Source organism: Acartia tonsa, chromosome 5 (assembly GCF_053477335.1).
Source record: "Acartia tonsa isolate MP-2025a chromosome 5, ASM5347733v1, whole genome shotgun sequence".
NCBI lineage: Eukaryota > Metazoa > Arthropoda > Copepoda > Calanoida > Acartiidae > Acartia > Acartia tonsa.
In genome coordinates, this window is record NC_137264.1 from 51,158,458 (window position 1) to 51,176,221 (window position 17,764).

General features: G+C 33.9%; 1 protein-coding gene and 1 long non-coding RNA gene across 2 annotated transcripts in view; both read left to right on the forward strand.

Annotated features, from left to right (window-relative positions):
- On the forward strand, window positions 1–1,233 carry LOC145320377 (uncharacterized). The gene is made up of 3 exons (XR_013880178.1): window positions 1–70; window positions 335–420; window positions 1,165–1,233. It is a non-coding gene; the product is annotated as an uncharacterized LOC145320377 (long non-coding RNA).
- A 2,784-nt stretch (window positions 1,234–4,017) lies between these two features.
- LOC145320378 (IQ motif and ubiquitin-like domain-containing protein) overlaps window positions 4,018–17,764 on the forward strand; it is a 44,117-nt gene continuing 30,370 nt past the window's right edge. The window contains exons 1-5 of the mRNA XM_080162789.1: window positions 4,018–4,085; window positions 6,139–6,231; window positions 6,784–6,887; window positions 8,819–8,927; window positions 9,686–9,792. Coding sequence (XP_080018915.1) covers window positions 4,059–4,085; window positions 6,139–6,231; window positions 6,784–6,887; window positions 8,819–8,927; window positions 9,686–9,792 — 440 coding nt within the window. The 5' untranslated portion in view covers window positions 4,018–4,058. The remainder of the gene's footprint in view (window positions 4,086–6,138; window positions 6,232–6,783; window positions 6,888–8,818; window positions 8,928–9,685; window positions 9,793–17,764) is intronic.

Here is a 17,764-nt window from a genome sequence, read left to right on the forward strand (position 1 = left end):
AAGGGATGTTGTAGTTGAGATTGTGCCCTTCCAAGAGGATAAACCTTTTCTTGGGGGATATAGAGATAAGGTAATATTTCTTTTAGAAGGGTAGAAACTCTAAAAATAAAGGAGGGGGGGGGGGGCATTTGAAGTGAACATGTTCTGCCATTTGTTTAATGAGATAATTAGAAAATTAACCCACATTACTGTTTTGAAAAGAAGATTTTTTTTATGGCTAATTTAATTAGGTGGAGGCTAGGGAGCCTATCTCCCCGTCGAATAGGCTAAAACCTACCCTGGATCAATACAAAACTTATTAAAATAGCATAAAGGAACTATTTTATATTTACAGAGAACTGGTTTGGAATACCACAACGCAGAAACTCAGATGGCCACACAAAAAGAAAAAAAGAAGGACAAGAAAGATGCTATCACAAGGTTTGGAAAAAAAACATTTATGGGACAGCGGAAAGTGTCATGTGTGACGTTATAAAATACGTCTAAAGAGGAGGGATGAAAGGAGAAGTGGGAAAAAACCTCTAAAAAGAAATGTACAACAGACTTATTTTATTGACATCAAAAATGACATCGTGTTTACTGATGAATTTACAAGCAAAGAATGTTAAAATTAAAATAAATATTTATATGATTAATTGATAATATGTTAAATCAAATGTTTTGTTATAGTCAAATTGACACAAAATATCCACATACTGATTGGGTTGTTTAATGTAACATTGGCTAAACTTTTCGACCAGTAATTAGTTTTATTTGATAAAATTAGGGGGTTTATAAATATACTTTCCATTGTACGATCCCTCAATATTTCTGAAATAAACTGAATTAAAATAAAAGTTGAAATTTGAGTCTCCAAAAGTTAGAATATTATTATACATTTTTACAAATACTTTACAGAGAGAGAGGGGACAGTGGGCTGTTTATTACACTAGTCCCAAAAGTTTTATATTAACGTTTTCTTATTCGTTGGCTTAACAACTTTGGGGACCTTAGTGAATTTTCATGGGTTATTTCATTAAGTTGAGTGTTGAAACGTTTTAACCACTAATTTTACGCTACAGAAGGGGTAATTTTGTGTATCATCATTGGGGATGTACATCAATTTATCGGGCGCTGTCTTATCCCTGTAGATCCCTGAATACTTGATAACATTTATGTGTTTAGGTCCATACAAACCAACCCACTGGAATCCAAAGAAGCACAGACAAGATCTGACAGCTCCACACAAACAAAGTAAGCACTTATTTAAGGTAATAGAATGTTTGTCTGTCTTTCAGAATTGAAAAATAAGACTTACAAACAAAAGTAAGCACATATAGCATGATTAATAATTCTTCAACACAAAATATTGCTACCGAAGTGCATGATTACGCGGCCAATTGTTCTACAAGCCCTTTGCAATACTCTTGTCACAACCGTCCAAAGAAGTATAAAATGAATATGATAACTGTACACAAACAAAGTATAAAGCACTTACAACATTATTCTATTAAAGATCTTCTTAACTACTGAACCGATTGGGTTCTCTGTTTTAGGAAAGATTTCCAGAGCTATTGTGATGGTTTTAGGCTATTTTGTTTTCAGATTTTAATCTTGGGGTGGTTTTTTAAGCTATTTTCTAGCCCCTAGTACGTAGCCACTGGTTTACCATAAAGTAATAGGATGTTTGTCTGTTTGTAGAGATGTCTGTTCAAAGAAGCATAACCTGTATAAACTAAGAGGACAGGATACACCATAAAGTATTAGGATGTTTGGCTATCTCAACAGAAATCTGCCCAAAGAAGCATAACCTTGATAATTATGAGGACAGGATATAACATTTTTAAAATTTTAATTTGGTGTATCTCTGGACAAAATCTTTCCAGTTAAATGTCTAAACTTCCCACAAAGAACCAATCATTTAATTGCACGACCTTTGTCTTAAAGAATAAACAAATTAATTAAGTTGTTAAAGAATGGAGACTTTTGAAATAACCTTTGGTAGATTATGAGTTTTTTCTTTTTAGTAGCGAAGCTACTCTATAATTTGAAATGTCCGTCTGTATGTATGTTTGAAACGTTTTAGGGGAAACATGATTTACTCGGCTCCTATAAAAGATAGACAGCTGAAATTTTTAGAAATTGTATAAGTTATCATTCTTAATATTTTCATTTCATTAAGTTTCATTGAGATATGTCAATTAATTGGGGTGCTAGATCGATTCCTAGACTTTCATGATTTTCTCGATTCCTATTAAAGATAGAAGTCTAAAATTTTCAAGGATCAAATAAATTCAAATTCTGCACACTTCTATAAAGTTTCGGTGAGATTTGCTTATTGGTTGGGTGCTAGATCAATTCCTAGTTTTTATGTGTTCAAGCTTTTTTTCAACTCTTAGTCCAGATAGATGGCTAAAATTTTTAGGAATTAAATAAGTTTACATTTTACATAATTCCACAAAGTTTCATTAAGATTTACTTATTGATTGTGGTGATAGATCGATTCCTTGATTTCAACATTATAAATCATGAAAGGTTTCGTGATTTTATATAAATTTTTATTTTGTATTTGAATACTCTATAGTTCATTCTGGATGTTCTTCCATGACTTTTGAGCTTCGCTACTTATGGATGTTGTCATCCTTGTTTATTGATATTTTGATGTACCTTTATCCACCCCTTACCAATAAATAAGTTAATAATTTAATCCTTGAGGTAGTGACAAACAATCATCTTACCCCTTTAATGCTTCTTATATATTGAAGCTTTTTATAGTGCTTATAGAATTGAAGTCATACTGGCCTACCATTGGTCAATTAAAGTGTATACTGGCCTGCCATTTATTCTGTGTATTGGCCTATCATTGGTCATTTGTATTGTATGATGTAATTTTTGCATAGGCACTATAAAGAGCTTCATATCTTTTATTTTAGAAAGCCAGGTCACCATGAGATGGTCGGCGAAGACAAGATTATCACAGCAAGCTCATACAGGTACAACGGGTATAGTCCCTTTCGTGGCAACGCCTCTTAAGGGGCGAATCGTCGTATTTTTAAAATGGATTTTAATAGGTTATTTTAGGTTAGGTTAGGTTATATTGGGTTAGATGATTGGGTTAATCAATTGGCCCCGCATGGTTATAGCCCCCCGCAGGGGCTAGAAATAGGAGAAAAGCTACTGTAAAAAAACGAAGAATTGCCCCTTAAGGTGCGTTGCCACGAAAGGGACTACACCCGGTACAACTTAGGGATCTAAAGGGGACAATGGCTGATAAATTAATGTACATCCCCAATGATAATACACAAATTACCCATTATGTAGATTACAATTAGTTGTTGAAACGTTTGGATTCTAAACTTAATGAACATCTAATCAAAATTCAATAAAAGTTTTTAGGAAATTGAATAAAAAACGTTATCATAAAACTTTTGAACTATTGTAATATACAGCCAAATATCCCCTCCCTCTCTGGGTACAACTGCCAGGTTACAATTTACCAAAAATACTTAAAGTTGTTGAGCCAACAAATACTGTAATATTTAATGGAAATTTAAATTTTTAATGACAAATATCTTTAAATATTCAAATGGAAATATTAACCCTCTGGGTCACTCTAGAACCCTATTTAACCTAACCTAACCTTTTTTTAGAACAGCAGATGAAGAAGAACAACACTACCTATCCTATGTCAGATTTATTCAGGTAAACAGCGCGACTTGAGGCGCTTGAGGGGGAGGGGGGATGTCGATCCCCTCTTTTGCAATCTTAGCATATAAGAGAAAAAGTAAAAAAAATGGGAGGTGGGTTGATAATATTTTGGAGAGGTGGCAATTTCTTTTGGAAGGAAAGGAGAACAATATCGGTTCAAACAGACAGATATCCAGTTAATTCCATATAAGGATAATATTTAGCTATTACATATTATGTTGTAGATTGATGTCGTACGAGAAAATTGTTTAAAATAAACAATACGGACGCACGTATATTCACATTACTCTGGTTATATAAAAGTTGCACTACAAATAATTATAATTTAGCGAGTATGCCGTGGCTGGTTGGCTAGGAGAAAAGTTCTTCAAATGAAAGATGATTATTCGAAACAGAAGGTTAGTATAGTTATTCATCGCATCGTATTATAGACTACTTTCCGCTGATATTAGATAAATTATAAGATTAGTTCCAGTTTTGTTTGCCCCGGAGGGAAGAAGTCATTGTCCAACAAAATTGTATCAAATTTATTATTTTGATTATATTTTATGTAAACAAGGATGACAACATCCATAAAAGCGAAGCACTGAAACGGTAGGACAAACGGACATTAACACTTGTACAGTGTCAGAACTAGATAATCAGAATATAAATGAATAAGAGTCGAAGCAAAATTGTAAGTAAATTTGTTAAAAACTGCTTGATACAGAATAATGTTTATGGACATACTTACATTTTCAGGACTGAATTATAGAGTTGATTCGCTTATAATATTGTACTTTGTTTTCTTAGGAATCAGTATACAAAAAATCAGATCAATCGGAAAATTAGATCACATAAAAATCACCATGCAATTTTGAAATCGATAGGACAAGTCTAACATGCCTAAATTAATGGAAAAAAAAGCTATCCGTTACGGACGGACGGACCGACCCTAATTATAGAAAAGCTTCGCTTTTATAATTATAGAAAAGCTTCGCTTTAAAAAAAGTCTAAAACACGATATGATACTTAATTTTGTTCTTCTGTTCTCTATAAGGAACCCTCTGAAGTAAACTTTCCATTCTTTCAGAAGTGCTTCCCTATTTCATTGACGACGCTTTCCCTATTTTAATCCTTATAATAAAGTAACAGGATGTTTGTGCGTCTGTGTGTTTGTGTGTTTGTGTGTCTGTGTGTTTGTACCGAAGGATCTCGCTAACCACTGAACCGATCGGGTTCTCCTTAACAGGGTAGCTTCTCATAGGTCCCAGGAAGGTTTATAACTATTTTCTTGGGGGGTGGGACACCCCCAACCCACCCAAAAATGAAAAATCCCCCCCCCCCCACAAAAGAATTTTTTTTTACTTTTTTTAACTAAAATCAAAAATTAAAGGGGGGGGGGGCACCCCCCCCCAAAAAAAAATTTTTCCGCCCCCCCAAAAATTTTTTTAAAACTTTTTCTTTAAAAATCTAAAATAAGAAATTGGATTATCAAATTCCACTCTCCTCTTCTCAAGTACCCCTAGAGGCCTCTAGGGGCGTAGCCGCTAGTCCTTATAATAAAGTAACAGGATGTTTGTGTAAGGGATAAGACACTGAATAATATAACTTTACATCTCTAATGATAATAAACAAAAATATCAATAAAAATATCAATAAAAGTACCCAAAAGTATTTATAAAACTTTAGGTACCAGAATAAATTACAGTTCATTGTCTAGAACGGATATTTTTGTTATCATCATTGGGGATGTATAGAAATTTAGTATCCACTTTTCGACAAATAATAGAATTCTGTAGAAGGACAACTGATTGGGTACCATCATTGGGGATGTATAGAAATTTAGGATCATGGAAAGAAAACTAGGTAATGGGTTTCATCGTATTTTCACAGTAGCTTTTTATTTAGGTTAGTTTAGGTAAATGTTAATGATTACCCCGCAGGGTTAGGAAATTTCCCCCTTAGGGTTAGAGCCCCTTGCAGGGGCTAGAAATAGAAGAAAAGCTACTTTGAAAATACGACGAAATCCGCTACTTCGTTTTATTTCCATGATCCGAAATTTACTTTTCGAACAATAATATAATTATACAGAAAGGATTATCAATGGTGATGAACATAAATTTGTAACTTATGGTCTTATCCCTTAGACTCTATGATTGATAGTGGACAATTTACTGCCCCGTCTCGCGGTCGTAGCGGTCATGCGTCATATTTGAAGGGTGACGAAAATTTCAGATCTCGTTTTTCGCTGATTTTTCTTCATAAGATAAAAGCGATGCTTGCAAGATTATTTAATTCGCTATGATATAAAGATAAATTTTTCTCAAATCGCGAAATCATGGATCTAAAATTTGCGACACCCCCCCCCCCTTCCCCCAACCTGAAAGTGGGGAAGAGAATAAGGGAGGGGGTAGAACCGGTTATAATAATGTTTTGTTTTCTTGACTTTAAATTAAACTGATTATTTAGGAACGCGAAGAGGAGGAGGAGAAGTTTAAGAAAGAAGAAATAATGCTCAGAAAACAGGATGAAGCCGGCAGATGTGAGAACCCGCGGACAAAGGTTGGTTCAAATCAACGAAAGGGCTGATTTCAGGGAGGGAGGGGACATGGGATTTTTCTTAGGCTAGTCCCCAAAGTTTTATAATAACTTTGTCTTTTTCGTATACTTAACAACGTTGAGGATTTAATTGAATTTTGATTGTTTAGTATCATTTAGTTAAGTCTCTAAACCACCAATAGTAATCCACTAACGGGGTAATTTTGATTATCATGATTGGGGATGTAAATAAATTTATATGCTATTGTCTTATCCATTTGTATCCCTGGTAATTTTTCACCTGATATGAGCACCAATAACAAACACACAAATAAAGGATAGTCGAACTAAAATAAAGATAAAGTGTGGAGTAGATAGGCTTCTAAAACAAGCTTAGAATCTATAACAAACTATGTAATTCATGAACCTGTTTATAGTGATTATAAAGAAAGACATCATACAAATGACCAATGGTAGGCCAGTATGACGTCATTTTTATGGGCACTATAAAGATCTTTATAAAAAGTAAAAACTAATTGTTAAGATTTAAATATAAAGGACAATTCTATAATTAAGGCCGACTTTGACATGCTGTATAATCGGCTGGAGGCCTGGAGGATGGATCAGTTGGATGGATTGGCCAGCTCCAAACAATCAGAGGCCGCCAGGAACAGAGACAGGTATTTTGTTAATTTGGATAATTAAAATAACCTATAAGAAACATATTTAAGATTATGTTACCACTGTATTATGTATCAAAAAGTTTTTTTCTTCTTCTACAGTTCTCAATTTTAAACTGTTTTTACTCTATTTTTAAAAGGTATATCAAATATATACTCTGACACCTGTAGAATCGAACTGCAGAGCTAAAGATGAGAATAATAGCCCACATCGATTTTTATTCGGATTTTAAAGTTTTTTTTTTACTATGGATTAAGTAAATTTTGCTGAATCGTGATGTATCTTTTCTTTTTGGGTAAAATTCTTGCTTACAAAGCATTTTTCTTCATAATTTGATTAAAAGATAATGATAGTAAAAAATAGCTCTTTTGATTTTATATTTATAGTAATTCATTAAAAGTTAAAGATGTAGGATATATCTTTGAATTAACATAAAAACTATGAAGATTCAGCATTGACCAATGACAAAACTAGAAATCTTTAAATTTTAAATATAGTGTTTTTACAAAGTGACTTATTTCCAATATAATAGAATAATTTTTATTTAATTAAAATAAAAAGAATGAAAACTATACACATTAAAGATACAAACTTTTTAAAAATATTTAAAAAAATAAGTTTTAATAATCTTATTTTATATCATATTTGTAAATGTGATAAAGATAAATTTGTTGTATTGCATAAACATTTATTATCATTTTATAAAATTTATGTTTTTAAATGGATAATAGACATGAAACATTTTATGGTAATTCCTTGATATATTGTAAAGTATTAATTTTCAATTAGTTTTGATAGATAAAATCAAAAGACCTAACTTTACTGTATACTAGCATACAATTTATGAAGCAAAACACTCTAAAAGCTGATAATTTTACCCTCAAAGGAAAGAAACATCATGATTCAGTAAAATTTATTTAATCCATAGTTAAAAATAAACTTTAAAATCCTAATAAAAATCGATGTGGGCTATTGTTCTTATTTTTAGCTTTGCAGTAAGATTCTACAAGTGTCAGAGTATATTTTTGATATACCTTTCAAAAATAGGTTAAAAACAGTTTAAGAAAGCATCACATAGATTCCTGGATGGATTAAGGCTATTATTCTAACCCCTCCGATTCATGGCATCTAGTTGCTATGGGCATAGGCACTTGTTTTAAATACGTCAGCTATATCCACTTTTAGTTAATGACATATATTATTAAATAAAAGTGATTTTTCAATATTATAAATTATTTCAACTTTTTTTGCTAAATAAATCTGCTTATGGCTGACATACTATCAACATAATGAATTCCAATTAAAATAAAACGGCTGTAAACATTTTCAAGAGTAATCATTCAGCGGCATTCTGCGCTACATACATAAAGTATTATGAATTAGAAAAAATAATAAAAGTTGCATTAGAGTTAGTCCCTAAAGTACAAGACAACTAAAAGAATAGGGTTTTTGATTATCCCATCCCTATTTCCAAGAACATCCAAGCTTTTTATTTTGTGGAGGCCCCCCCCCCAAAAAAAAAAATAGAAAATACCCCTAGGGTAAAATTTATAGGTGTGGGGTGGGGTGGCTTAATTACCTCCCTTAATCTCTTTTGAAAGGGATAGAAACACAAATCTTGGGAATGAAATATAAAAAAATTGCTTGATTTAAAAAAAAATAAGGGTATAAAAACAAATTTGTTTTGGAAGGGGGGGAAACATTCTATTAACCCTCCCCTTACTTAGACATCCTTGCCTACACACCTGTATTTTCAGAGAAGCAGCTTTTAGTGCATATAAAAAAATGACGTCCTACAATACAAATGACCAATGATAGGCCATTAAATATTTTAAGATTGGTCAATTACAATGTATACTGGCCAGTCATTGGTCATTTATATTGTATGACGTCATATTTTTATAGGCTATATAAGCTGCTTCATTTTAAGGGCCAAGTTGGTGAACGACGAGGCGGCGCTGCTGATGAAAATCAACAAGAACAAGAATATTGCAAAGATGAATGCCAAGGAGGGTATGATACAAAAGTTTCTAGAACAGGTACATTTACTCAGGGATCTAAAGGGATAAGACAATGTCCGATAGATTGATGTACATCCCAAATAATCGCCCCTGCTGTAGATTACAATTATTGGTTGAAACGTTTGGACACTCAACTAAATAATCCAACCAATCAAAATTCATGAAAGTCCCCAAGGTTGTTAAGCAAACGAATAAGAAACGTTTTGGGTACTAGTGTAATTAACAGTTCAATGTCCCCTCCCTCCCTGGGTACATCTATTACATATAGCATCAATCAACAGGAATGCCATATTTGGCGAAGACCCCCCCCCCCCCACCAAAAAAAAGAAAATCATGGATGGACTAACAAACGGCGTGATTTACAGGATGCTGTACGTATACGTGCAAAAAATGGGGACAAATTTCAAATTGTTTTGGCGTGTGACGTCATACCCCCATCTCTTTTCTAGGGGGTTTCTTTCCTCCTTCCCTTTTCTTTCCCCTCACTTGTGACGTAAATAAACAGCCCCGTCAAATCAATTTAAAAATTGTCCCCATTTTTTGCACCAATACGTACAGCATCGATTTACAGAATCTGTATATAGAACATATGTTCAATGTTCAGTGGGGGGGAGGGGACATTGGACTGTAAATTTTACTGGCACACAGAAGTTTACAACAACCTTATCTTATTCTTTTGGTTAATTTCAAAACTTTGGGTACTTTTTATGTAATTCTAATTGTTTTGATCCAAACTATCAGTGACAGTGTCCAAACCAATTATTGATTGTTTCAAGGCGTCCAGACCAATACTGCGCGTGATGAGTAACGGAGAGTTGATAGAGATAGAAACACCAAATACACGGCTGGCTGCTAGATACATGGATCTACATCATAGATTAAGGTAAAATATTCTAATACTGACAAGACGTCAAAGCTTTTTTCGGGGATAATGGAAATTAGGGGTTAAAATAATAGGCGTTAATTTAGATATTGTACTTTGTTATCCTAGAAATCATTGTTTTAACAAGGATGACAATGGAGATGCGATCCTCAATTTTCAAATTCTTTGAACGTACATATGAGACTTTTACAGAAATGCTTCGCATCTACAACTATCTATCTATGCTTGATATAAAGCCAACACTTTATAGATCATATTATGAATCTTTGATTGACACGTGCCCTGCAATTATCTAGTAGCACTCAGGGGCAAGACACAATTACTTTAGCTAGGCCCAAGGCATTATTTGTATCAATTTATGCATTCATAGGCCTATCTTTACCTATATGACACCATATATGGGTAACGCTAGCCTATTCATGGTAATCTGTATGTGATTTGCTAATAGTATATGTTTATTAAAGATATTATGTTTATAGTTAATGTAATCATATAAACAACCAGTACATATATGTATGCCTACAACCATGCCTGATTTACGTCACATATTAACACACAGATATTTAATTGCACAGACAAACACTAAAATCCTGGTCCAGAGCTAATGTTATAGCATGTACCTCTTGAATTTATTCAGTTATTTATTAACTCTCCTACCATCAACTTCTCTTTCTGGCTTTAAAAGGTAATGACTTAGTTGTTTGGCATGCATTGTAGTTTAAATTTAGGCCCCTTAGTACTTAGCATGAATTGAGCTCAGGCCTTATGTTAGAACTCTAACACTTAGCACAATTCACTGCTTTGGACTTAGGGCACATTTCTGTCCTACTCTACTTATAATTTTAACACTTATCCTGTAAATATTTTCATACTTAACTTATGCACTTGTAATATAAATACACTTTATAAAAACATTTTCCTTCCTTAATAATTAATATGCTTATATAATTCTGATCAAATATCAAAACCAACCATTTATTCTTAGGTTAAAGCAACATAATACCTCGCGTGGGTCTTTTGTTGAGCTTCCACCAGCTCAACCAAATTCGTATTATACTTGTGGGAATAGAAGGTTAAGCATTCTAAATAAGCGAACCGACGATGAGAATGTCTATGTGTATTGCATTAACATTAGGTTTTAGTAGTACTCATAGAAGAGCGGTCTCCATACCTAAATATGGACAAACGCCCCATTCGCACACACAATGGTGCAACTTACCGGTTGTATCTTGGAAAAATTTTACTTCATAAATTTTTTTTCTTTTTTTTCCTTACCGTACCCGAACCGCCTAAGGCAGGTATTTTTACCAAAATCGAATAATTGTAGTTATGGCAAAATCGGATTTACCAAAACCTGTGAAACTATTTGAGAGCAAGGTTAGGACTATGAGGCGTTTGAAGAGATAGGGACTGAAAGGCACGACACAAATGCAATTGAGAGCCTCGTGTACGAGCAGTTGCACTAGCTGACACTCTAGAGGCCCTAGAGAATGCTAGCATATTTGTGGCCATTGGTCGCCGCCCTATAAGGACACTCGCACTGGTTGACACTCTAGAGGCCCTAGAGAATACCAGCACACCGGCACCTCCATGTCCGCCTCTCTTTAGTAAAACACTTGGGTTGGAATAATCTATGATTGAGCTATGTGCAAAATTTTGATTTTTTGGACTTAGTCAGAATTTTGAAATTTAGGAGTTGTGCTAGGTGGCGGAGTATATATAAATCTTCGGACTTAGTATGATTTTTACTTATTCGGGAATTCTCTAAGTGTTGAAATACTTGAATCTTTGATACTTAAACCAGAACTTATTAAGAATCAAGCATGGAGTAACTTTTCATTTATAAGCTATCAAAATACTATTTGTAAAGGACCATTTTGAACTGTCTTATTAAATGAAAACTTAGGAGCAAATCCTATAGAACACGGGAAACGCTGTTAGTTGGGATACATATTGTCTTTGGAGCCATGTTTCTGAAACAATATGCTGAAAGCAGTTAGTACTCTTGAGTCGTAGTAAAGGGCCAAAAGATTATTACAAACTTGTAGCATTTATACTCAAGTTAAACTGTACTAATACTTTGGTGCCGTTAGAACCGATTTTCTGAGATTTGCACTTACTTATACATGCCCAGGACTTATATTCCTAATGTAATTCTGATTTATATGCGGATGTATCAAAATAACTATTGCCTCTAAAATTTTGAGTCAAACAAAATATTTCAAAGTCTCAAAGATATTCTCAACATCGATCGGTTGGAATGATATAAGTGTAGACAAATTGCCGTATGCAATCAGAAATAATTCCAGAGATTTCCTGAGACTCTGAGCAAAATATTCCACTTTTGGACTTAGCACCGATCTATTTCTTTTGTTACAGAGAGAATTTCGAATCTCTGGACTTACAGTAATTTTTATGAAATTGGAAACTTGGTTGGAAATTTACCAAAATACGGACTTGTAATAATTGCAATTTTTCCAACTAGATTAACAAATTTCATTTTCCACACTTAAGAGAAAATTTTGTTTTAGAGTATTTCTGTCTTAGCCAAAATATTCCAAATTATGGACTTAGAGAGATTCTATTTCTTTTGGCGAAGGATAATTCTAACACTCTAATACTTTATGATTTTAAATTCCTTAACTTAGCGAGGGTTGCACTTAGTCAAAATACTCCAATAGTGGACTTAGAGTGATTCTATTTCTTTTGACTTAAGGACAATCTCTAAAGTAGCTTTGTGAATGGACTGTTAGGAAATTTCATCTCGGACAAAATATTCCACATCTGGACTTAGAGTGATTCTATTTCTTTTGTCCTAAGATAAATTTGTTAAATTTTGTACTTAGCATAATTCCATTGAAAATTTTTTGGACTTAGTCAAAATTCACTAATTTTTGTACTTAGTATAATTTCATTGAAAGGAAATTTTTTTTGGACTTAGTCAAAATTCACTAATTTTTGTACTTAGTATAATTTCATTGAAAGGAAATTTTTTTTGTACTTAGTCAAAATTCACTAACTTTGTACTTAGGATAATTTCAATAAAATCTTTTTTTTGACTTAGTCAAAATTTATTAATTTTGCACTTAAGATATTTTCAGAATTTCTTTTCCTAAGCCGAAATTTATTGATTTTGTACTTGGAATAATTTCATTAGAAACTTTTTGGACTTAGTCAAAATTTTCCAACCTTGGACTTAGAGTGATTCTATTTTATTTTGACTTAGAAAGTTTTAATTCAATCTTAACTTAGAAAATTTTTGTTTGTATGTTCCTTACAAATACATACATAAATACAATAAACAGTTCTCTCAACAATAAGTAGGACATGAAAACTAAATTTTTACTTACTTTGTTAATGCTAACATTTCTATTTCATGTACCACCAGGATTCAGCAGTGAAAGTGAAGACAAGTTAATTACTAGTGATAGTGACCATTAGTGATATAAAAGTATAGTCAACAATATAGGCCCTATATGTACTGAATAGCACACTTTAAGAGACAAAGTTCTATAAACCAAACGCAGCAGGAGGTTGCAGCAGCCTACCTTGGGAGAGTAGGACGTCTCTAAAAGAAGTAGCAGAAGTACTACGGAAAAGTACCCTACTGTCTTTAAATATCCGGAATCATAACTTTTTCATATCGAGAAACGTATGTTTACTTAGGCTTACTAGCACATAGACTATAACCAAGTAACATAAAAGTGTGTCTACATATAGCCCAGAGTTTTTATAACCTAACAGATTACTTTTAGATAAGTTAGAAAAAAAAAGTGCACTAAAATCAGTTAGATTAGTTTTCAAAAAGTATACGTATCGTTTAATTCAAAGTTGATAGGCTCCTTTGAAGTTTGATTGACAACCTCCACATTATAGGTTGGCCACCTAGTGTAGGATCTCACACTTCCTCAGAGTAAACTTGCACTTGAATATTGTATTACTACTAATTATAATTAGATTACATCCGGTTAGATAATTTTGAAAACAATCTTTACGTATATAAATATAGGTATATCTAAATTGTATATCTTACTAAAGTTATAAGAATTGAAGTCATAAGTGAAGCCCCAATTTTGCGCAAATTACATTATAGGATTGGAAGGAAACCCCTAATACAACTATAAGTAAGAGGTGGCGAGATCTTTGACATTCAGGCAAAATTGTTGCAATCTTATTAGAATATAGACGATCCTTTGGGAGTGAACCTTAGTAAGTTATATTCATAATAGCCTTACAGGAATAAGTAGATCGTAGGCTATAAACACATATCCTTAGAGTGAAGTAAGAGTTCAACAAGGATTATAAATTGCTGTTTCTTTTCTCGACAACCATAATTTGCTAGGAAAGTCGACTCCTGAGCAAACTAAAAGTTAATTTGCGATAGTATATAAGCATACCCAAATTAACTCCGCTGCAAACATTACTTAACTTGATAACCAATTTGAATAGCTAACTAGCTCAAATTGACTCCATAAACAAACCTATATAAAAGTTAAGTAGGAGTGTTTCTACAGTTGAGCTTAATTAAGGATAAGGGTGCATTAGCGCACATTTTTAGAATATCAATCAAAAGCTCACACGCACGTATATACGACGTAGAAACAACTATAGGTGAAGCAGATATCACACCCATCTATAGCTAAACACATTTTAAAGCAAAGAATTGTTAACTTAAACAGATTCTTGATTGTTTTAAACTATATCCATTATTTGTACTCCTCTCGAACTTCCGCTATTTTTATCTTAAAAATAGTATAACATTTCACAGGCATCTAAAAGAACTTACAATTAGTTCTAAGACTTTACAACTATTATCATGTCATCTGCCCGCAAGCAAGGCCAGCAGGATGATGAAGCTGATAAGGAAACCACTCCTTGTCGGGGACGCTCGACAACACCTGGTATAAAAACCCCTTCAGCTAATACAGACACTAGAGACTCCGATGCTTATGAGGAAATACAAATATCCAATCTAGAAGAATCAGAACAAATTGGCAAGAGGAATATGAGCCCTGAATTGAATGCGATATCTCTGGCCTCACTATCAACTCAAGCTAACTTATCAGACTCGTGGAAAACTGTTTCCCGCAGGCGGACAAAAGTAGCAGAGCCAGCAGAAGAACTTCTACTCTCACAGAAACTGAACACAATACAACTTGGTAGACCTAACACGAGTGGTTCACTTGAAGTTGGAAGGAATCTCTGCACAAACTGTACAACGAGTGTAGAACACAAGAGAACCCACAACACCAACACTTCGAAATCTAAAGAGAGAAGAGCTAACTACAGAGACAGACAAATTGCCAAAATAGAGGCCATCTCAAATTATCATAGAAGAAAATCCACCGTTAGAGAAATGGCTACAAAATCACCCAATCCCAAACCTTATCACAGGGATAACAGGGACAGGCACTTTCAAAGGAATACCAAGCGGGATTATCAAGCTTCTTATAGGCTATCACCTGGACGCTACTGTGTAGCATGTGGACAATATTCTCACAACATATCTGATGGATGTAGATTATTATGTGACGATACAGGGCGGTTATACCCAACTGTATTGACATCAGCTTTCTGCACAAACTGTTATAAGACATATGGTAAAGAGTTATACCATTCTCGACACTTATGTCCTGGAAGGCCAGCCATGATGGAATTATACCATAGTGGTAAGGTGAAACCTAGTGGTGTCTTCAGGCAAACATATGAAGACTGGGCTAAAACCAATGCTGAGGAATCATCTAAAGATTGTAACCTCAGTGGAATCAAAGCTGCCACAGCGGAAATAACTCCCAATGAGCCTAAAGATCAAGTAAGAGATAACATTACACCAGCAAAGGAGGAAGAAAGAAAATTGTACCTTCATTGCTCTGGTTGTATGCCAGAAGAAATAGATTGTAAATATGACTATGACGTACGCATGACAGCTTTACTTGACTCAGCAACAGATAAAAACATCATATCAGCCAGGTACTACAGCAAGTTGTTTGGCATAGTAATGAACGATGTTAAAAATCAGCTGGAAGAAAGTCATGAGCTACAAGTCACATGTGCAGATCACAAGATCCCCGAACCCAGAGAAGTAACTCTCATGATTCGCCCCACATCATTTTCAAGCCGTCATTACCCAATTCTCTTTTCAATTGTAGCTGAAGACCATGAGGATGTCGCACCTATGATAATTGGACTGAATGGTATTAGAAGCCTACAGCTAACATGGACGCCTGTCACAGACAAATACCGGTTAGCACCGTGTTTGTATTCTATTCTTCACCCTGAAGGACCGCTGAGCAGTATCTTCTGTTCTGAACTTGAGCTCCAGCTCTGTACAGGAGTAGTTAAAAAGATCAAAGCTAAAGAAACCCAAGTGATAGTAATGAATATCAACCACTTTTTCAACCTAGCACCTGGAACACAAGTGATCCTCAGCGACGATCATATTTCAAACGAAAATGCAGGAATTAAGATCTTACCTGGACAAACACAACTCATTATCAATGATGATGGACAACTCAGTGGCAGAGCTCTAATAATCAACAACTCCAATCATACTATCACCAACACAGTTATCACTGGTTACATAGAGTCCAGCGACCAATCTATTGTCAGAGAGGTAGTCGTTGATTTTGACTTCTCAGGATCATTCATATATGGACTACCTATGCTACCAGAATTAGACGAATCTGATGACGAATTGGATCAACTTGCCATAGCCCGAAACACACCAGCTATTAATTAGATCACTCTAATTACTAGTAACCAACCCAATAATACTCCTATACCAATCTGAAACACAAAATCAATAATTACATTGATTAACTTATTAAGCTGATAGATACACTTTAAATCATACAGCTATCGAACAGGGCACTCACATATCATGAGTGATCTTAATCTGATTATCATCTTAATGCTAATAAAATTTCCAGTCTCATCTACTCCTAAATACAGTAAATTCGTTGAACACATAGATGATGTTGTAGAAATTAGGTTAAGGTGTATGGTCAAGATTGAAAATTTCACACACTACTATTTCAAATCAACACAAAAAAAAAAAAGAGAAAAACTTGAATAGTAATATAGCTAATGTTTTATGGCATAATTCTAAAATCTTCATACATTCACATGTAGACAGAAAAGTCCTGAACAATCAACAGTGCCAAAATACCACTGGGACTTTGCCTAAAGACTATTATTACTTGTGAAGCAAATCTTACACTAAAACTCAACCTAAGACAGACAAGACAAAATTGTATAAAACAAAAATATATATAGGACATGACTTAGATAGTACACTCCTCCACCCCAGGAGCCAGTATACTTAGGGAATATCATTAAATTGATTGAACTATCTAAGATCGAAATCTGAATCGTTGAGCATACATTTTAAATATTCTGAAAATACGCACATAAAAGAGAGAAAACTAGTTTAAGAAAATTTCACTTGCTTAAGAAAAATTGTAACTTTTCCTTGGTTCTAAGTTTACACGCCTATCACAGTATAAATTGAAAGCGAACATAGAGGTTTTCAAGAGATATCTGGACTTACAGCTCACACTGAAATAAGACTTCTTATGAGCATATTCACAACAGTATGTGTAAACGAACCAATAGCATATTCGATCTCACTCATATTCTCAGGTTGAATAAGGCTTTTGTCTCAATACTAGCACAAGGGTGAAACTTAGAGGACATTAATAGAGTTTTGGCAGCCGGACCAATTTTAGTAGTTTAATTAGCATATTGACATGTAAAATAACCTGTCAAATGAAGCTGGGACCACTTCTAGCTTTTATGCAATAGTCTTATTATAAGTTGCATTGCCAGAACTCACAAACCACTTTTACCACCTGATCTAACTCTTACATGATCATACAACACTATATCGTTCCTGGTAATAAAATACCACACTTATCGTTGCATTTGCGAGCTAAGGAAAGTAGTATTGGACCACCCGAACTTAAGATTTTTG